This window comes from Euprymna scolopes, chromosome 12 (genome assembly GCF_053919585.1).
Source record: "Euprymna scolopes isolate OS-2025 chromosome 12, ASM5391958v1, whole genome shotgun sequence".
Classification (NCBI taxonomy): domain Eukaryota; kingdom Metazoa; phylum Mollusca; class Cephalopoda; order Sepiida; family Sepiolidae; genus Euprymna; species Euprymna scolopes.
This window is the reverse complement of record NC_136493.1, coordinates 26,141,778-26,165,109: the sequence shown is the minus strand read 5'-3', so window position 1 is coordinate 26,165,109 and position 23,332 is coordinate 26,141,778. Positions and strand designations below refer to the sequence as shown.

The window sequence follows — 23,332 nt, the reverse complement described above, 5'->3', positions numbered from 1 at the left end:
TGAAAACAGGGGATGACTTTTGAAAATATTGGCGAAAAAAGTGACCCCTCCCTGTAGAAAACTGCCCAGTTGAGGGTAAAGGAATTAATGTTTTTCACCAATTTTTCGATATTTGTCGTCCGAAGGATCGAGCTTCAAAACGATACCGATCTGGTGAAAATCTGTCGCCTCTGTCAAAAGTTTTAGGCATGCATACATACATACATACATTTAAACAGACAGGTGAGATTTATATTATAGATAATCAATTTTATGTTATATTCTATGTAAGCCTTATGTTAAAACTAATCCTTGTTGTTATTAACTAAATCCGGTTAATTCTTTTATTTTGCTGAAGTAAATTTCAACTGTTATTGTTATGAAATATTTATTTTATAAATATTTTATTGCAACTTTAAAATCTTCTATTGTTTCAAATATTTTCTATTTCTATAACATTGAACATATCGCAGTGTTATCTTTTGGTTTACTTGCTCTCTCGAGTAATCTGGTGCTACCCGGGAGTCATGATATCCAACAATATTTTAACAACTTTTCACATATACTTTCTTATTTTATCACATTTCTATATTTATATAAAGTTATGTATGCATGCATGTTCATGTAGTTTTATGTACAGGATTCATTCCTAAACTGATTAACCAATCATTATCAATTTTGGAACATATAATATGCATAAGAGATTGAAATGTGGCTATATTTAGTTTAATTTAGTCTACTAAAAGTGGGATGGAATCGCTTCATAACAATTCAGATATACCCAACTTTTGTGAAATTTTAACGATGGGTATTAAGCATCAATTTTCCAAATTCTAATTTTTGGGGGATTATTTTAAAAAGGTTTTATAAGGTATAATATGAATAAAACGTCTCATTTGAAAATTCAGGTGCTTCAGATTTGATCTATAGGCATTAGACATCGATTAAACAAGATTGTCTGTATTTCAATTTCTTAAGCTTCCTTAAGCTTTAAATTTTGGATGTTTTTTAGAATAAATGTTGGATTTTGAGCCAAATTGAAGTAAGGATTCCAGAAGTAAGATTTAGTTATATTTTATTTTACTTTTAATCATTAATGGTCATAAAAGTCGTGTAAAACATTTCTGGTTGGGGTATCCATTTTGTTTTTTTGTTTTTTATAAATTCAAATTCTCTTGGTATCTCCTCCCAAATAATTTGTGTCACAAAACTGAATCCTATTTACAAAAAATTGCTTTTTTTTTTTCATGCGTGTAGACATCCAATGCTGTGTCATTTTCCATATTAAAATCTTTTCCTGTTAATTTTTGTTTTGTCCATTTACTTTCTTGAATTAAAAACCATTTTGTAAATTTGCTTAGAATACATATTAAACATAAGTTTGTTTTTTTTAAAGGAAAATGAAAAAAGTTGAAGTTACAACTGTTGATGGTTTCCAAGGACGAGAGAAAGACATTATTATTATGTCATGTGTGCGAGCACATGGAAGTTGTGGAAAGATTGGGTAAGTAGAAGAAAATAATCACGAAGAGGATGTTTTAGTTTCCTTGAAGCATTGCGCGTAAACAGATATTTGAAGGCTATCACAATGCTGTTCAGTAGAAAAGCATCATTAGATACAAAACAAGTTAGATAGAATTAATAACAATGCTGAAAGATTTTGATTATTTCAGTTATTAATTATTTATTTACCAATGCACATGGATATAATAAATAAATTAGAATTATATCTAAGTGACGCACATAATAATAACTAGCAGAACCCATGGAAATTCCATGGTAGTTGAAAACATCAAATAAGCAAACAATAGAATGTCCTTCAACAGAATAATCAGTGAAATAATAGTTCCGATCAGATCATGAATTTAAAAGTAAATATTTTTGTAGACAAATATGAAGAATGGCTTGAGATATATTATTATAAGAAATGGAACTAAGACACTGGCTTGCGATAAATAACATTAGTGTTTTGATCTGCACCGACTAGACACTGGCTTGTGATAATTAACTTATTATTGTGACCTGCACCGACTGAACACTTGCTGGCTATAATTAATTTATTAGTATTGTGATCTGCACCCAGCATACACTTGCTGGTGATAAAAAACTTATAAGTATACTGACCAGCACCCAACATACACCGACTGGCGATAAATAACTTATTATTATTGGGACTTGCATCTACCAGACACTGACTGGCGATAAATAACTTATCAAGATTGCTAGACATAGGCTGGCGATGACCTATCCATATATAAATAATTGTTTATTTGTCATTTTAGAATATTCCATTTTCATGCTAAAAGGATTCAGTATAATAAGGTTTGGTGCGATTTCGAATATTTCATTTTCATTTAAAGGGATGTTCAAGATGATAACGGTCGAAGCAAATTAGCATATTAATATATAGATTATTACTGGTAAAATATTACGGCAATAATTTAATAATATAAATGCCAGTTCACACTTCAACAATAGCTTAATCATTCTCTGTGAGCCTAATGGAACTAACTTCCTATAACTTCCAACTCCTGGCAAAACACACCAAAACCAAATGGTTTTGCATGTATTTTTTTCTTTCTGAAGATGAGGTTTATCTTGAAAATTCAAAGAATATGACACTACCAATGCCATCTTAGTTTAATACATTATATTGATACATAAATAATTTATAATCAAAAATTATAATCTTTCCATATTCATTTATTGCATTTACCTTGTCTCGTATCCAACAATGTTTTTCTACAAAAGCTGCATTATCATAATTTTTCAAACACAATCCCTTAAATAATAATTATGCTTAAAGGTATGCACTTTTTTGTGAATGTGCTTGTCTTAAATTATAAAGGACAGGCTGATAGCTTCATTTCCAGCAGGAGTTGACACCTGAACCATTATTGTTCCTGATTTTCATAAACTCTGATGCAATTGTGTCTGAGATTGGGTATATTTGCTGAGCATATTATGCTTTATTCTTGACATGCATGCAAAACATATCCAAGAAAATAGTGAAATCCTTAGAAAATGACCTCCATTCTGTAATGAAATGGGGACATAAACGGATGATAACATTTAATGATATTTCGATAAAATTCCTTTCCTATAATAATTATAAAAAACCTTTTTAACCACCGATTGCTATGACTAATTGCAACCTACCTGTGAATCCATCAGCCAAACTCCTAACATTTACAGGTAACGTAAATGGGAACAAATACAAAGAAAACATTACTGAAGTTGCTGTAGGGAAGGTGGGCTCCCTCTACCGTGCTAGAGAACTTTTCACATCTGCCAGTATCCTATATCTTTACAAAGCAACTATTTGCTCATGCACAGAGTATTGTTGTCACATCGGGGCTGGTTTACCTGCCACTAGCCTCTCCCTCTTAGACACAGTCCAAAATAGTCTCTAATCTAATGGGCCACACACAGTCAACTAAGATCCAGCCCCTGTCCCATCATTGCAATATTACATCCTTGTGCTTGTTTTAGAAGAACTTTAACTTGCTGCAATAGTGTCTACTCAACATAAATACCTCCGACTGACCGAATAGTCAGCAAAATCCCACCCCTTCACTCTAGAGGTCTCCATTTGCTGGAACACTTTCTATTCTAATAGATTCTTTCGTCATGCTGCTCATCTTTAGAATTTCCTCCCTACTTAGTGTCTTGGACTATCCAAATAAATTTAAATGTAATTCGAGCAAAATACTGTCTTTGCTTCCTTGCTGACTATAACATGGCCATCTTCAAGTCTAATGTAAATAAATTCCTATTGAGTTTAAATAATCTAGCCCTACCCAAGTTCTGCTATGATTGATCTTGCTATCTCACCATCTGGCTAACAGTTAACCCTTATCCTAGAGTGGCCTCCAGGCCTTGATAAGTGATGACCCCCAAGTAAAAAACACAACTCTCTGCTCAACTTCCCATTTAAGATACTCCTATAAATCTGTCCCCTTGATTCACAGCAGCCCCTAATGTCTCCATGGCAATGTACTCTGGGTTGAATTAAAGATTAAGAAGATTAAAAACACAACATTTCAGATCAAATGAATTTTCCTTGAGTTACCATATTTGGGGAATATATCAATAATTGGGCAAGACATGATGTTTTTGGTCCACTGACGAAGGAGGGATTAAACCTAGTAATTCACTCCCGTTTGTTTGTTCGCACTTTTCTGAATAACCACGCCTTGGATTAAAAAAAAAAAATTTTTGCACAAACATTAGTCATGGTGAAAGTAAATTTTTACCAGAATATATTTTCTGGGATAACTCTGGTTGTCCCCCCCCACTCCCACCTCAGGACCATCATAGGGGAAAAATCGTTAGTCCGTTCTGTCCAAGGATTCCACTTGCACATGGCAAGTTTTCCTTTTGTCGATTCATCACAATCATAACATAAATGCTTCTTGCAGCCTTCAGCGTATCATGGCAATACGCACCAAGGAAAACAATCGCTTTGCATAACATGCATCGCACAAGGTATGTTTTACCTTCACAGCATTCACCTTGTCATAGCAGTCCTCTTTTCTATCTTGGTCACTCTCAAAATTCTCTTTCCAGACTTATTCACTCGTGGAGAAGGACCCCCATATGCTCATCTTGTTTTTTTTTAAGTGTTAAATTTATCCCAAAGTTGCTGTATATTTGATGATGCCTATAAACAATTTCAGGCAAAAATCCTTTTGGTGTGTATTTGAATTCAAGTGCATGATAATTGTTATTATTGTTTTTTTATTTTATTATTTTTTTTATTTTATTATTTTTTTTATTTTATTATTGTTTATTTTATTATTTTTTATTTTATTATTTTTTTTATTTTATTGTTTATTTTATTATTTTTTATTTTATTTTTTTATTTTACTATTGTGTTTTATTTTATTGATTTTTATTTTATTATTGGTGTTTGATTTAATTTTATACGTTTTTGTTTTTTTCTCAGATTTTTAACGAATCGCAAACGACTGAATGTGGCCTTAACTCGAGCCAAATATGCCTTGTATATTGTTGGTCATCTGCACTCTTTAAAGGTATAACTGGTTTTGAAAAGCACCATTTATTATTAAACCTGATTATATTTTTCACATTTCGTATGATGCAACTGATTTGCCTTGAATTCTTTTGATATAGTTTTATACTAAGTTAACATTTTAGTAGATTTATTTGTTTTCTTTTTGCTTTGTTTTTTGTTTTTTCCTTCCTATAGTTGTATTTTCCTTGGTGTTACCCTCTTGCTTTTCTTGTTATTAAACTGTGTTATGTTCTCACCTACGAGCGACCAGGAAGCCAATTAAATAAGGTCTTTATGCATACATGCGTGTGTTAATATGTGCTGGTCTTTTTATTCTCTAACAGATAAAGTGCTAGGTAAACTTCAGTTGTAAGTGACACTCTTCTGAAAATTGACGGTTCAATACTCAATGCGAGCGATACTAAGAATACGATTGGGAATCTGTAGCAACAGGAGCAGCATATACGCGCGACTTACGACTTTGAATATGTTTGTTTTATAACAGCATTGCTGATTAGTTGTAATGGTCAACTTCCTTTTTGCTGGCGCTACCAGATCAGACTGTCTGAAGATATTAGCTTCCTGAGATGAGGTCCTGGATATGACCTTAAACTATATCCGATGGTGAGGCCCCACCTTGCGGGCTTTGGGGAGTGTGGAGCCACCCTTTAATTGCCATTGCTCCCAAGTCCAATCTGACTTGGAGTGGTAGTACCTGTTAGGGTCCCAACTATGGGTTAAATAGAATCTGACGTTAAAAAAAAAATATACTCCCATTAAAAATCGTTCCTCAAAATAACTAGATTCGGCATTAACTAACCTGAAAAAGGTTGATATGCCGTAAAACAAAAACAACCAACCAATCCTGAGATGAAATGCACCTAACATTGATGCTTTTTGTTTTTCTACTTCGTTTTGCAAAACTTAATTATGTTCTGCAAAACCAAAAACAACAACCCACCTTTTCCCCCTTTTCCTTCTTCCCGTTTATCCTTTCTCTTTCTATCTCCTCAACTTCCTGACTGGTTTTCTAACTTTAAATATACCAAACATTAATACTGTAACATATTTCCCTCTCTCATTGCAAAACTCATGTTCTGCAGAGCAGGAAACAAAAACGATAAAATCCACTATAAAACAACGAAACCAAACACTACAAACTAGTGATTGAAAATACAAAGAGTTTGAAGATAAAAACCTTCTACAAAATAACTGAATGCGACATGAATACTATTTCAAAATAACTGGATTTGGCATTAAATAACCTGAAAAGGGTTGATATGCCGTGAAACAACCAATCCAAGTTCCTTTTTGACTTGCCCAGTTAGACGCCATCTCTCTGGTGAGCTGAACACGTGAAACAAAGTGTATAAGGTTTAGATCACAGCAACTTTCTTTCTTCTCGGGCCATGAACTGACAACAACTCCACGTGGCAAGAGCCAACTCCCCTATTATTCTCTTGGGACGGCACACAACCCACTTTGCCCAGTCGTAAAATACACTTAAATATGATATTTTAATTTATCCAGATTTTGTATATATATTATAGTTGTGATTTTGTATATATTATTATAGTTGTGATTTTGTATATATTATTAGAGTTGTGATTTTGTATATATTATTATAGTTGTGATTTTGTATATATTATTAGAGTTGTGATTTTGTATATATTATTATAGTTGTGATTTTGTATATATTATTATAGTTGTGATTTTGTATATATTATTATAGTTGTGATTTTGTATATATTATTATAGTTGTGATTTTGTATATATTATTATAGTTGTGATTTTGTATATATTATTATAGTTGTGATTTTGTATATATTATTATAGTTGTGATTTTGTATATATTATTATAGTTGTGATTTTGTATATATTATTAGAGTTGTGATTTTGTATATATTATTAGAGTTGTGATTTTGTATATATTATTAGAGTTGTGATTTTGTATATATTATTATAGTTGTGATTTTGTATATATTATTATAGTTGTGATTTTGTATATATTATTAGAGTTGTGATTTTGTATATATTATTAGAGTTGTGATTTTGTATATATTATTAGAGTTGTGATTTTGTATATATTATTAGAGTTGTGATTTTGTATATATTATTAGAGTTGTGATTTCAAAAGTAAAAAAAAAAAAAGTATTTTGCCATCAGCTAGAATCGAAACCGAAACTCTAGCGTTCAAAGCTGGTAATGTTACCACTGTACCGTGACATGCATATGAACTGATTAAAAATAAACTAAGATGAATGTACAAAATGTATAAAGATTTTTTCAATTTTGACCCATTTTTGACCTCTTACAAACTATTTTAACCCATAAAAGAATGGCCTGTAAAAAGTCCAATCATTTGATGCTCCTCATGCTGCTCTGCGATTTTTAGTATCGGAAGAGATAGTTTGAAAATATGGAGACAGACAAAGACATCTAGCCTTTTTATATATTAGATGTCTGATGCATGGGATTAAAATTTCACCAAAATCAGTGATTTTCTGAGTTTTCATGAAATGGTTCTATCCCCCTTTTTATACCCTTTGCATAAATTGAACTAAATATAGCTGACATTATGAGCCCTTAAACCTAGAAACTATTTTTCAAAATTCATGGCTTAGTGCTACCAGATCAGGCTGCCTGAAGATATTGGCTTTCTGACTTAAATGCGCCAAACATTGATGTTGTTTTTTTTTTTTCTCCTTTCCCTTTGCAAAACTCAATCATGTTCTGCAACGCCAAAAACAAACAAATTTTCCTCTACAAAACAACCAAACCAAATGCCATAAATAAATATTTGAAGATAGAAATAACTTTAAGCAAAAAATTTGTACCAAAATGATTTTAAACTATCAGTAAAATTAAATTAATCATAACAAGGGAGGCAATTATTTTCTGAAATTTTAGGCCGATTTAGTAAAACTCAATTTTCATTAATGGTCTTTGAAAACTGTTTTCATTAATTAATTTTCTACCTTATTTTTCATAATTTTTGGATATGCTCATTACTGTGACATGACAATTAAGTAGACACCATTGGTTTTACTCAAAATTCAATGTTTTGAATTCCACTCTAACAAGCACCAGCATTTTTTTTTCTCTTTTTTTAAGCATTTTCATTATCATGTCTACATTTGAAAGTGAAAATTACTAAAACTATTTGGTTCTTATCCAGAATTCAACCTAACTTATAAAAAGAAAAAAAAAAATACAGAAAAATATTTTTATGATGTACGTACCCATTACGGAATTAAAGTCATATTCCAAAAATCGCATAAATTACTCATTTTGACAATTTTTAGTGATTTTAATAGTAAATTGTAACCATTGCAATACTGATTTTAATCTCGGGTAGTTTTAATAGAGGTGTCTCTCCCTTATTTATTAAGCATGGATCAAAACACAGTGTCTAGCTTGGTCAAAAAAATTTATTTGTTTTAATTAAAGGAAATCTATATGATCAATTTACATGATTTTTGGAGTATGACATTTGCTGGGTACAAACAATAAAATTTTTTGATATTTGTGTTTTTTATTAAGTTAAACTCTGAACATATAACAACTATTTAAGTGAATGACCACAGAATTTTTCTCTTCTTTTCTGATCATGTCATCGTGTCTCATGCATTGATGGCTGCCAAGGGGTCATACATGGGTTCACAAGTATAAAATTAAAATGAAATAACTCAAAACACAAATTCCGACACATTCTGTAAATATTTATTGTGTGTGTGTGTGTGTGATACAATCGACTCTGAACACTTGGTCCCACATCTACTGTCTATGCTGTGTCCGTCAGTCGAGTGGTCAGTTCATTTCTCTGTGACATAATCACTTAGCTATTGCAGAATAGACTAAGAATTCACAGACTGAAGAGAGAATTAACAGCAAATCAACCCTGTTTGGCCGGAGATTGAACCTAGGGGCTATAATTAAATTCAACAAGGTAAAACTTGAAATCATTTTTATTTACTTTCTATATACGTACATTGGTCAGTTGACGTTCTCGCGTATGTTCAAATCTTAAGTCCAGATGCAGATGGCATCGTTAAAACCAATCATACTGACAGGTTGATGTCAAGGGGTTATCAAGAATGGCCGTAAACTGAACCATTTTCTGTTTCCGTAAGAATCAGAAGAATCTCACAGTGAAGGTGAATGCTGTTTATTTGGATTGACCAATGTTTGAGGGCTGGAGATGAGGTGAAATTCTCTTATTGGTTTCCAATGAGGGGATTTCGTCGAAACCACCACACTTACCTTAGTATAAAGGGCGTGACTCGGCCAAAAGTCATCAGAATAAAAGAGGAATGGGAGAACGAGCTGGAGGCTCGAAGCATCTGATTGGGACCCCCGTCCCTGAGAGATACCAAGCATGTTAGAATGTTCCGGCCAAGTAACTAAACCCCATCAAAACTGAATCGCAATTTGTGTGCCAGAGAGAAAGTTTTCTCCTGCTAAGATTCTTTTTTTTAAACAAGAAAAGCTTACGGGAGTGAAGCCGACAGCCCAACCCATAACTTAGATATGAGGACGCGAACATTACCGCATGCAAACATTACAGTTTTATCCTATCGTTTTTTCCCCCCTATCCATCCTAATAGCAACAGCGGTGACTGCTACTAAAAAGACAGCTATCATGCGGACACCCTTTCTCCCCAAAAAATAAAAAAGAGAAAAATAATGTACAGATCCTTACACATGACTTTGATTATTATACCTAAATATTTTTTTTAGAAAATTGTATTTATGTAAATTTCTTTAAAGTCCCAAAAGTCATTTACTTTGCGTACATTGATTAATCATTTGTCATGTTGTAATATATATATATATATATATATATATATATTTTTAACGTTTAAAAGGAAAATCTATTTCATAGCAACAGTCTTGAACTGATCAACCCAGAAGTTAAACACTCTTTTATACCTCAGAGGCACCACGAGACAACGTGGACCTTGATTAACTTTTTTTTATAAACAGCGGAGACATACTACCAAACCAAGGGAAGGTTAATCCACTCTTTTGTACAGTAAAGATGTGTCATGGGGTACTAGACGCTGACAAGATTTCACTCGGAATTGTCTGAGTTGTGAACTTTGTCTTATTACGACTCTGCAACTCGTGAGGGTTGCCAAAAACTTAATAACTATCATGTTAGAGTATGTATGTTAGAGTTGGACATCTGACATAACCTAACGAGAGAGGTCGTATCTTGAATAGGTTTATACCCTATCTCCTGAAAACCACAATTTACCTTTGACTGATTCAAACTTGCAACCATCCTCAACTGTCGCAAACCCAATACTGTCTCTAAGACTATCCCCAACCGTTTCTGTCACAAAATTCATGACCAAACCTAAAACTGCCCACACACTAACTCTAAGTATGTCTACCTTTTATGTCCAATCTGTTGTTAGCTTCACCCTGACTAATAATCCTATTCAGCTTGTTTTGTCTACCCCGGTGAACAATTTCCTCTCAATTGTTTTACTGATAAACTCATTTCCCCTTTCTTTTGTCACACTTTTTCTCTTTCTCCCCCACATTCCAACACTTGACTCATTTGTGATTTTTGTTTTTCTTTTTAGATTGCAGATGAAGACTGGAAGTCTCTAATTGAAGATGCTCACCAAAGAAATCTTGTGGTGCCTGTTAAATGTGGAAATTCTGCAAAACTGGCTTTTCAGAATTGTGTGAAATCTTAAGGACGTTTCTAAAATGCAAAGTTGACTTCTCCAAATCTCCATCAGTTGAAAATATTTTAACTACGCGGATGAAACAGAATTTGGTCATGCTGCTTTAACGGAACCGTGTTAGCTTTCAGCATTTACAAGCGACAAATGAAAACGTCAAATACAAAAAAGCGTTGAATTTTTTTATTCAAGATAACTTTTATAATAAGAAAGATCCCACTGTAAGATATCTATATATATTTTTTTTTTTGTAAATAAATATGTTTTACAGTTTGTATGTCTTTGTGTTTCCATTGTAATAAAAATAGACTTGATAAGAAAAAAAACATGTCCAATAGTGTTGTGATACCATGGCTACCCCGCTTGACAGCATCGCTGACCCCAACATTGTTTCTGTAATTTTCTTCTCCTTCATCATCTCTTCTAGTCACGTTATCATCTCTCACATTGGCGGCTGTCGAAGGGGGTGTGCATGGTTTCACAAGCATAAAAAATAAAATAAAACAAAACACAAAAAAACACAAACTCAGATACATTCTGCAAATATCAGTTGCACTCTGGGTGTGTGTGTGACACCATCAATCCTCTGAACGCATCTACATTCTGTCGAGGTTGTGTTCGTCAGTTGATGTCAGCTTATCTTGATCTCCTAAAGCTCTCTTGATCAGGTCCAAGCCATGACTTGCCTTCAACTATGTCCAACTGACATTGACATTCTGAAAATTGCAAACTAACACTAGGCATGTTGATCTCCATTGTTCGGCCCTTTGTCCCAAATTATTGCCACACCTTGATTAGCAATCCTATTCAGCTTCCTTTGTATATATTGGTGAACAATTTCCTATACCTTTTTTCTGCTGATAAATTTATTTCCTTTTTTTTATATATATTTTTCTCTTTCTCCCCTACCTCCTTAAACTTGGGAGGGTGGAGGCATCAATAACATCAGATGCTAACTGAATATATTGATCCATACCCGGTCTTTTGTCTGTCACACCTGGATTAACAATTCTATTTTATCTATCTTTGTGTATCTTGGTGAGCAACTTCCTCTCCATTGTTTTGCTGATAAACTTATTCCGTTTTGTTTTTATTTGATTCCTAACACTAAGGGGAAGGATGTTAATAGTATCACAGTGATATCCATCTCACCATTGAATCTATTAGTCTGTTACAAAAATAATGGCCGATTTCCTAGTCTTTGCTTTGCGACTGAGGCTACAATGTATTGGTTCCCGAACGTTACAAAGGGACATGCCTGCGATTGAAGGACAATAGCTGAGTCTTAACATGATTTAACAAAACAACCCATTTCTTACCCCAATTCATAATAGAACCAACTATTACTAATGGAGTCTGAAGTCTAAACTAAACTATTGTACTATCAGGTTGTTGCAAAAATATCAGGTTGTTGCAAAAATATCAGGTTGTTGCAAAAATATCAGGTTGTTACAAAAATATCAGGATGTTACAAAAATATCAGGTTGTTGCAAAAATATTAGGTTGTTGCAAAAATAATGGCCGATTTCAAAAACAAACATTTATTCTTGAAAAATGAACAATAGAAATGGTAAAATTAATCAAAATATGAGCGTTGCACAGCTATGAATCTCTGCCATCGATCTACAAGATTATTTATTTCTCGTTGATAAAAAGTTATTGGCTGTGATACAACAAAATTTTTGAAAGCTGAATCCACCTCTTTGAACCGAAACGTTTTATCATTTAAAAATGAGCTTTAATGTTTAAAAAAAAAAAATGATAATCAGTAGGCGAAAGATCTGGAGAATATGACAGATGTGGTAAAGTCTCATATCCCAAGTCTGTGAGTTTCTGCAGAGTCAATCTTGCAACATATGACCGCGCGTTATCATGGAGCAGAATTGGATCACATTGATTCACCAATGCAAACCTCTTTTTTGCAAGCAAGCATGCATTTCGGCAAGTTGATTGCAGTAGGTCTCTGCTGTAATACTCTGGTTCCCAAAAAGCTGTAGTGAATGACACTGTTTGCAGAACACCAAACTATCACCATAATCTTTTGCTGATACAACTTTGGCTTGGGGGAAGTGTTTGGGAGGCTCATCACGATCAAGCCATTGACCAGATTGTATACAATTATGATAAAGGATCCACTTTTCGTCACAAGTGACAATTTGGTCAAGAAAGGAGTCATTGCTGCTATGCACACAAAATATTGAGCAGACTTCAAATCTAAGTTTTTGATTCTCATTGAACTCGGGAGGGATCCATTTATTGAGTTTTTTCACCTTTCTAATGCTCTGTAAATGGTGTGAAACTGTTGCAGTACTGACGCCAAGTGTCTGAGACATATTTCTGACACTTTGACGAGGATTTTGCTCAACAACTGCTTGCAATTGTTCGTTGTCAAGACTGCATGCTCGCCCTCTACCTTCATCTTCAAGGCTCTCGTCTCCACTATGGAATTTTTGGAATCCCATTCGTACTCTCTGATCACTTGTGAATCCCTTTCCCCATACTCTGATTAGAAGTTTGGAGGTAATGTGCCCAAGTTTGAACTCATGCAATATAAGGAAGCAAAGATCACATTTTGGATTATTTATCATTGAGGGTCGGTCCTGTATGCTTCCAAAAAATATTTTGCCTGAAAATAAATAAATTTAAAAATATTAATTAGTATATAACCCTAAAATGAACTACAAATTTTTGTGTTAAAATGACTTTTTCAAAATACCTCATTTTAGGCGGCCATTATTTTTGTAACAACCTAATACAATGAAAAAGGAGAAATTAAGCCGAAAAATGACATCGAATCTATTCAGCAACATCTAGTTGATGGAAAAATTGATAAAAAAGGCTTTAGATATCCTTGATGGATTGCTCGCCGTCTGGAAATCCTACATTTCCTTTTTTTTAACAATCTTGAGAGGCAGGTTTTTAGTGCCAGGGTGAAAGCTGTCTTGATATACAATTTGGACACTGCTGAGATGGCAAAGAAACATCACTTGATGAAATATACACAAGTATGTTACAAGTTGTATTAGACATCCACTGAAGGAAACATTCAGCCAAGAAACAGCAATAGGGAAATTTTCCACCTATTTCAATCGTGTTAACAGAGAGAATGCTTCCGAAGAAGTAATTTTTTTGACAGATTTGCCGTTTAGTTGTACAAATATCCTCAAACCATGTAATCATTAAAAGGGACTCACTTAGTATCTCGTTTAATGTAAATAGATGTTTGTTTACATTTATGAAATGGACAATATGGGTATATTATTAGGTTGGTGCAAAAATAATGTTTTTTTGACATTCAACTTCATGTCAAAAAACATTATTTTTGCACCAACCAAATAGAAATGTTTCACAAATTTTAAATGAGTAAAATTTAATTTTTTAAATTATGATTATTGAAAATGTAATTGATTAAAATTTAATTTAAATTAACCACTTTTAAGAAATGAAAAAGAAATAATGCAAGATGAAGTTCTAAAATGATTAAATGTGTTTTATTTTGGGATCTAAAATTGAAAACATTGGACAATAAAAATAGAATTTTGGTACTTATATATTTTTGGTACTCTGCTGAAATAATAATGTTATTATTTTGGAAACCATTCTTAACATGGGGAGAGGAGGGTGTTTCATAACTATTCTATGCTTCCACCTTACAATTTAATAAAAAGAAAAAAAGATATCATGAAACTTGAATTTAACCTGAAAAATCTATTTAAAAATAGCACAGTACCAAGAATGCATAAGCACCAAATTTTGGTTTAATTTTACAGTAGATATTGTTCTCAGATGCATTGTGATGGCAGATGGTAACGAGCTATTTTTAAATAGTTTTTCAGTTTAAATTCAAGTTTCACAATACCTTTTTATTAAATTACGTTTTAATTACATGATTACATTTTCAATAATCACATGATTATATTTTACCTATTTAAAATTTGTGAAACATTTCTAATATACCTATATTGTTCATTTCATTAAAGTAAAAATACTTCTGCTTACATTAAGCGAGATATCGGTGTTGACCAAAAGAGTCCCTTTTAGTGATTACATGGTTTGAGGATATTTGTATAACTAAACGGCAAATCTGCCATTTCGTTTATGGAAATTGCTCCAGACAAGGTATGATGCCATATATAGTAAGGAGTTAAAAAAAACAAAAGTCAACAATAAGTATTAGATAGATAGATTTTGACACAGGAAACAGCAATTCTTCCCCTTTTGTCAGAAACATTGATCATGGGATGTCAGAATTAAATGACAAAATAAGCGAAGCGAGTGTTGCACGGTTGCCGAAAGTAGACTCAAAATTCATTCTTTACTCAGGGTGGAATGATAAATTTGTTTCCGTAAACAAAACAACACTACAGCTTTATTTTGAAACTTTTATTGAAAAAAATTCATTCGGGTAACTTGATGATGTAGCTGAGCTGACATTTATTCAATGTAGCCATCTTCGATCAAAATCACTGTTTCTGTACCAGTCCAGAACTGGGAGCATGCCTTTTCTACAAGTGTCAGCGAGAGCTTGGCGGATGGCATCGATCAGGCTGGCTTTGGTGTTGTGGAAGGTCATGTTGGTGATGTTCTTAATGTATGACCAAATAAATAGTCCAACAAGTTCAGGTCGGGGAAGGAGGGAGGGGCTAGTGAGAGAAGAGTATAAAGTAGCACTCCTTCTGAAGCCAAGCCTGGGTCTCTTTGGACTTGTGGACCGGTGCTGAGTCTTGCTCCCACAATCAGAATCTGCCAACGGCCACTTGATTGCACCAAGGGATCTCTGGTGCAATCAGCACATTCAGGTACACTTTGGTGTTGGCATTCAAGCTGATTTTGAAGATGTGAGGTGGCATGATGAAACCACACCAAAGACCATAACTATAGCTGGAAATTTGGTTTTCATCACGCTCATGCATTTTGAGGCAATGGTCCTGTTGTCATAATTTGGATTGGTACAGAACATGAGTTGTACAGCAGTGAATCTCCGATCTTGCTTGTTAAACACTGTGTCCTTTTTGACATGGTAGACGTTGAATCTCTATGGCTCCAGTTGAGAATTGTCTGAAGATAGCAGTTTCAATCCTACCCAAAGCCGGCCAGAGGCTTACTTGGCCAAAGCGTGGTGAGGCAACAACAATTATGGATAGCAGTGATTGCAGTTAGGAGATTCGGAGTTCCTATCCTGTCGCGGTTACCACCTGACGAAAGCCAGAGGAATAGTTGGCTGAAACGTCGTGAAACAACAACTAAAAATGATGAAAATAATAGTCCGCAATAAATAAATTAATAAATAATACTCATCTCAATAATGAATTCCAGTTAAATAATATATATTGTTTTGATTTATTTATTCATTATTTTTTAAAAATTTTATTATACGGATCTTGTGTTTTTATATATATTGGTACATAATGTTTTCTTATTTCATTAATTCGTTTTAATTTATTTTTATTTATTTATTTATTATTTTAAAAATTTTATTATAGGGATCTTGTATTTTTATATATATTGGTACAAAATGTTATTTTCATTTATTTTTATTTATTTAATTATTATTTAAGGAATTTTGTTATAGCTATCTTGTTTGTGTATCTATCTCTCTCTCTCTCTCTTTCTCTCTCTCTCTCTCTCTATATATATATATATATATATATATATAATATTTTCTTATTTTATTAATTTAATTTATTTTTTATTTATTTATCCATTAAATTTCTTTCATTTCATTATAGGGATCTTGTATTTTTATATATATTGATACATAATGTCTTCTTATGTAATTCATTTATGTTTATCTACTTATTTATTCATTATTTTTTAATCTTATTATTGGGATCTTGTATTTTTATATATAGTGATACACTATTTTTTGGGTTATTTCATTAATTTAATTTATTTTTATCTATTTATTCATTATTTTTTAAATTTTAGTATGCGGACCTTTCTGGTAACTGTACGAAGAAAGATCTAATCAGCAGAGGCATCGCTATTGAATACAATTGCAGATTTTTGTTCATTTATGCATTTTATTTTATGTGCTTATTTATATAATTTGTTTATATAAAATTATTTGTTATTTTTTGTTTTATATAGTGTTTATTTTATTAATTATTTCTCATTTTTCTTTCCATTTTTATCTATATTTTATATTCATTTATTTTGTTTTATTTATTTATTATGTATTAACATATATTAACGCTGTTAGTATATTTAGAATAAATCATCTTTAATATCATTGTATGTTATTGGTCTTAGTCCATATATTGTTGTGTATTTTGTTTATTTATTATGCATTCTTATTTATTTATTTTTTAACTATATCTATTTATTTTGTAAAGTTTATTAATATGCTTATCTTTGTAATTTTAATTTCATTATTTAAATTAATTAATTTATTTATTTTTATACTGAAAGGTAATAGAAGTAGCTATACAAAGTTCAAGTCTATTGTTGATGGAAGTTTTGTGTTTTGAGATGAGAAGTGCTTCCGAAATCCTTAGGTTACCAAGATTTCTAACTGAAGCAAGGATGCTGACCTGGATGTGTTTGTAGAAGGTGGAGATACGTGTGTTCGAATGTTCCTTGATGTGTATGTGTAAATGTCTAGCGGTTCTATCTATATAAGAGTTATTACATTTAGCACATTGCATGTTATAGACAACCTTGGTGTGTAGGCATAACCTTGTGTTAGAAATTAGACAATTTGCTATGGAGCAGGTTTCAGGTATATTAGTAGTGTGTTTTGGAGAGGTGTTGTCAAACAAACCACCTTTCCCTTTTATTTACTTTATTTTATTCATTTTTTTTTATAAAACAAAAGTACAGTTAGTTATACCAACTTGAATTGTCCAGGCGAAATGCTGAAACAGAAAAAAAAGTTGAATTTTTAATATCCAATATATAAACAAATCAACAATATTAACGATTATATAATGATCTCATTTTGGCCTTCAGTTTCTTCAATGACGATTTAGATCTCTCTCAGGACCTTTTATTCACTCCTGTACCAGAAAGATGTCTATGTGGGCACTACCAGAAACTGTTTCATCACAGATTTCGATTGAACTGGAGGAGGACCACCTTCTCAATCAGAATCCATGTATTTTTGGAATCGACTTCCAAATAGATGTAGTAAATGTGCTAATGACAAAGCAGTTCAAGGTGACTTTCGACAGGTTCTAGGCTACTGTATCTTCTTTTATCGAAATTTCTATCACCCATTCCCTACACATTAACATAAGCACGATAGTTTTATTTTTTGCCAGATTTATTGAGAAAAACGAATATTTACTGCGAACTAAATCTAACCCTTAACGATTTAGATCTTTTGTACAAAATGAAAAAAATGTATTTATTTTATTTTATTGTTTTTACTAATGAGTTATCACTTATCAAGGCCAACAACAACTCGAGGATAAGGGTTAATGAGATGGGTGGATTAACAGTAAAATGATGACGAATATTATAAGAGAATTGACAATCCCCACAAAGCACCCACTCAAAATAACAGCCAACAAAGGAAACATTATTTTTCCTTCTTTGTCAGATTAGAACCAACATTCCTGAAATCGGGTGAAAGTGAGAAAGTTACAGAGTTATTGAAAGTAAACCTATTGTTTACATTCTACTCTCTTGCTCTGTGATTATTTCCCTTGTCGTAAAATACGCACAGATTTATTTCCCTTTGCACCTTGCTCAATCTGTTTGTATATCGTTCATTTAAAAACTTATCTTGACAATGTTTTTTGTTGTTTTTAGCAGTACCCATGCACTATTCGACTTTTTATAACTTATTATGTTTCTTTTAATATTAAATGTACGGTTCTTGTTTAGAATTCAACCTAATTAAAACAAAAAACTAACAAAAAATCTTTATGATGTAAGTACTCGTGACTAAACGAAAATTTCATAATACAAAAATCACGTAAATATATCAAGTAATTTTATTTTTATAAAGAAGCTCATTTGAAAGCGATTAATGGAAATTCGTTGACATTATAACATAAATATAGTAAAAATCCAGTATTGTTGAGTTATCTCCCTGTGATTTTTGATATTTGTTTTTTGTTTTTTTGCATGATGGTGGGCGAGACAATTACTTCTTGATTTTTTAATTAAAATCAAAACTATTTTATCAGTTTATGTAATTTTTTGGAATATGACGTCATCGTTTTGTGATGACACGGACATCATGAATATTTTTTGCATTTTCTGCATTTTTAAAAAGTTATGTTGAATTCTAAATAGAACTAAATATACAGTGTTTTATCCAGCAATAAGATATTTCAAAATAGTGGCGACTGAAATTTTTTGAGATCCTTAAACTTTATTTTGGATTCTTTTCACTTGACTATAACTTATTTTCTTTTGAAAAAAAAAAAAAAAAAAAAAAACTTTGACTCCATTATTTTTTTCCTTGTTTTTCCAAACATTTTTTTTTGCTTCTTCTTTTTTTTTTTTTTGCATTATGCTGGCAAAGGAGGAGATATTACTTTTCTTAACAACTACTCATCTCAACACCTAAACTAAATGACCTCCCTGACAAAATTGTCTGTAAGATGAGTATGTATGCTGATGACACCACGTTCTATAACAGACACGACAGGAAAACAAATGAACACATATCTAAAGAAATGGTAGAAACACTAGAGGAAGACCTCCAATCCGTAGTGGAATGGGGACAAAAATGGATGGTCACATTCAATACTGCCAAGACTAAACTTGTTTCCTTCAATAATTACAAGAAACCTTCCCTACCGCCAATAGCAATGGCCAATGACTCTTTATCTGAAAGTACATCTTTTAAACTCCTTGGCCTAACGTTCACAGGAAACATGAGTTGGAACAATTACATTGAGAATATTGCCAGAACTGCTGCAAAGAAGGTGGGTTCTCTCTACCGTGCTAGAAAGCTATTAATGCCTGAAAGTATCTAATACCTCTATAAGGCCACCATTCGCCCATGTATGGAGTATTGTTGTCATATTTGGGCTGGTGCATCTGCTACTAGTCTCTCGCTCCTAGACAAGGTTCAAAAGAGAGTCACAAATCTGATAGGTCCTGAACTGTCAGCTAAACTTCAGCCTCTGTTCCATCGACAAAATGTTGCATCCCTTTGCCTGATCTACAAGTACTTTAACGGTGAATGCTCTGACGAACTGCAAGCACTTGTGCCCCCTCAACATAAATACCCCCGACAAACTGCCAAGCAGCTAAATCCCACCCCTTCAAAGTAGAGATCCCTAGATGCAAGAGAGCCTTTTACTCCAGTAGTTTCTTCCCCAGAACAGCTAGACTTTGGAATTGCCTTCCGGGTCCCTGCTTCCCTGACTGTAATGACATGCAGAAGTTCAAGTGCAACGTGAACCGATATCTTGCTGCCCAACTTCCTACCCCTGATGCTTATGTCCCTGATAGTAGCCCCCTACACCAAAGTGGCAATGTGCCTTGTTTGGGGTGAAAATGTAATACAAAAAAAAAAATTTTTTTAAAACTTATCTAAACAACTTAGCTTTTCTCAACAACTTAGCTTTTCTCAACAACTAAACTTTTCTCAACAACTAAACTTTTCTCAACAACTAAACTTTTCTCAACAAATAGACTTTTCTCAGCAAATAAACTTCTCTCAACAACTAAACTTTTCTCAACAAATAAACTTTTCTCAACAAATAAACTTTCTCAACAAATATACTTATCTCAACAAATATACTTATCTCAACAAATAAACTTTTCTCAACAAATAAACTTTTCTCAACAAATAAACTTTTCTCAACAAATAAACTTTCTCAACAAATAAACGTTTCTCAACAAATATACTTATCTCAACAAATAAACTTTTCTTAGCAAATAAACTTCTCTCAACAACTAAACTTTTCTCAACAAATATACTTATCTCAACAAATAAACTTTTCTCAACAAATAAACTTTTCTCAACAAATAAACTTTTCTCAACAAATAAACTTTTCTCAACAAATAAACTTTTCTCAACAAATAAACTTTTCTCAACAAATAAACTTCTCTCAACAAATAAACTTCTCTCAACAAATAAACTTCTCTCAACAACTAAACTTCTCTCAACAAATAAACTTCTCTCAACAAATAAACTTCTCTCAACAACTAAACTTCTCTCAACAACTAAACTTCTCTCAACAACTAAACTACTCTCAACAAATAAGCTCATCTCAACAACTAATCACAACAAAGAAAAAACATATTAATAAATGAATAGAGATCAACTGTCTTGCCCACCATTTTGAAAAAAATCTAAAAAAAACAAAACAAAGGAGATTATTCGAAATAATTTAAACTTTTGCAAAATTTTTGTTTTAATGCCTATGAATTCCCATTAATCGCTTAAAAATCATGTATATTTTTAAACTACGTGATCAATTTACGTGATTTTTTGAAATACAATATTTAATTTTCATCACATGGACGTCGTATATCATACAGATTTTTCGGTGCAACTACATTATAATAGCGAAATTCGGAAAATGAAGAAAATCGATTTAAAATAAATTATATTTTTGTGCCAATTTCAACCAAAAGCAATGAAATCTACTTAAACATTTTCGCATTTGTTAAAATAATTTAAAAAAACACAAATTTTCGATCTTTATCATAAAGAACCTTTGCCATATTTCTTTGGTAACATGTGACATAATAACAATGGGAGATAACTAAGTTATGCTAAAAACTCACAATTTATTTTAAAAGATTGGCAATAGTTACACGCTATTTATCTCCCTTTGGAACTCTCCGGTGTTTATTTAGCCAAACAGTATTTTCGCTAATTTTTGTAAAAAAAATATTTTTTCAAGAATAATTTTTGTTCTACCTTATCGTCTTTCGTAATTTTTGGATATATTCATTTTTGTAACAGGCCAATTAAGTAGAGTTTGCCTCGAAATTCAGTATTAAAAATTTCGAAATTCGCTATTGTAGTGTAATTGCACCATATTTTTTTAATTTTTGTTTTTAATATAGGAAGAATTCTGGACAAGCAGTCAGCAACTTATTTTCAGTCCAAAAATATGTTCTTTATTGGAACAAGTTTGATTTTTTTTTTATTTATGATTTCCTCAGATAATTACATTTCAATAGACGTGTTTTTGTTCAGATGGAAAAGTTGTTTCTCTGGCCATTTTTTAAAATAAGAGATGATAAAAAAAAATAAATATATGAAATATAAATGTTACCAAAGGTAAGATAAGTAACTTTTCTACCTACCTGCATATAGTTTTTGAAAGAATTTATTTTGAAACAAAAGTAGTGCCATATGTGGTGAGTTAGAACGAATAAAAATGACGGGTTTGTAATCGCCATGTTGACCCTCGATAATCGCTCCAAAATCGAAAATCCAACAAAATATTAATAGAACATTACATTTTCGCATTAATGACATCTATTAGATAGGTTTCTATTTGTATTATGTAAAATTTAAATTTTTGAGTGATTATCGAAGGTTCAGTGGCTGTAACGAATGCGCCATTTTGTTTTCGTTTTTTCTCAACAGACATGCCATTATTTTTGTATCAAAATAAATAAACGCTTTAAAATAAATTAAAACACAAAAATTAGGTACGTGCAAAAGTAATGCCGATTCTCAAAATGTATAAACATTTTGACCCCTCTCTTTACTTAAAAATTCACCAAAATTCAGGAAATTAACCAATTTTAATGAAATTTTCAGTATTTATCAAATAATGATCACAGAATATAATGAATTCATTATTTTTATTTAAATCTTGACTGTAATTTTGGGCTTCCGTATCATACATTTACAAAACTTCATTTGTTACGTTTTGGAGAACAGCAAAATTGCTTGCTTTTTTTTAATAATTAAGCTATTTTTTGTATGTAATCATTATACACTGATCTGCACATATGAACTAGATTGACCGACTCTATTTCAAGGTGTTTTTTTATTATTTAATTCAATATCTTAGGACTTTACTAATTATCTTTCAAATAGACCCAGAAAACTAATATTTATCTTTTAAGGGATTTTTATAATGAATTTATTAACTTTCTTTTCTTCACATGTACAAATATTTTTTTTCTTTTTTTCTAAAAAATTATGATAAATCGGCTTTCAAAACTAGATCCCCCCCCCATCCTTATTCGTCCATTTTTTGCCTGTACCTAACAAAAATATATCATGTAGGTAGAAAAGTAACTTATCTTGCCTTTGGTAACATTTAGTTGTTATATATATATTTATTTTTTCGACACGTTTTTGTTTTGTTGAATATTGTGAAAAATACTCGCTTTCCTTTAGACAATAAATTATTTTCTGTATTTCCATTTCAAAACAAAAATTAATAAATAAAAACTGTTTTTGTAAATAAAAATCAATTATAAAAAACCGCTTGTTAAAAAAATAAATTTTGATAAAAAATCTAAAAATACGAGTAAGATGTGATAAAATAAACGGAAATTATTTTTGTTAAAAGCAATTGTTCCAAAAATCTAATAAGCTGACATAAATTATCTCCCTTACTTTTTGCCACCTTAAAGCACAAAAACAAAAAATGTCCAATCCTTATTTAAAAAATGTAGACTTATTCATTAACTCTTTTTTCTTTTTTTCTAATTTTGACGCTATATATATATATATATATATATATATATATATATA

At 31.8% G+C, this 23,332-nt stretch overlaps 1 protein-coding gene and 1 pseudogene across 1 annotated transcript in view; one reads left to right on the top strand and one right to left on the bottom strand.

Moving 5' to 3' along the window:
- LOC145291211 (uncharacterized) overlaps positions 1-10,968 on the top strand; it is a 169,980-nt gene extending 159,012 nt beyond the window's left edge. Inside the window, exons 20-22 of the mRNA XM_080136796.1 lie at positions 1,376-1,483; positions 4,928-5,015; positions 10,591-10,968. Of these exons, the coding sequence (XP_079992922.1) occupies positions 1,376-1,483; positions 4,928-5,015; positions 10,591-10,707 (313 nt within the window). The 3' untranslated portion in view covers positions 10,708-10,968. The remainder of the gene's footprint in view (positions 1-1,375; positions 1,484-4,927; positions 5,016-10,590) is intronic.
- A 1,625-nt stretch (positions 10,969-12,593) lies between these two features.
- Positions 12,594-13,157, bottom strand: LOC145291026 (histone-lysine N-methyltransferase SETMAR pseudogene; annotated as a pseudogene).
- Positions 13,158-23,332: the final 10,175 nt, after the last annotated feature.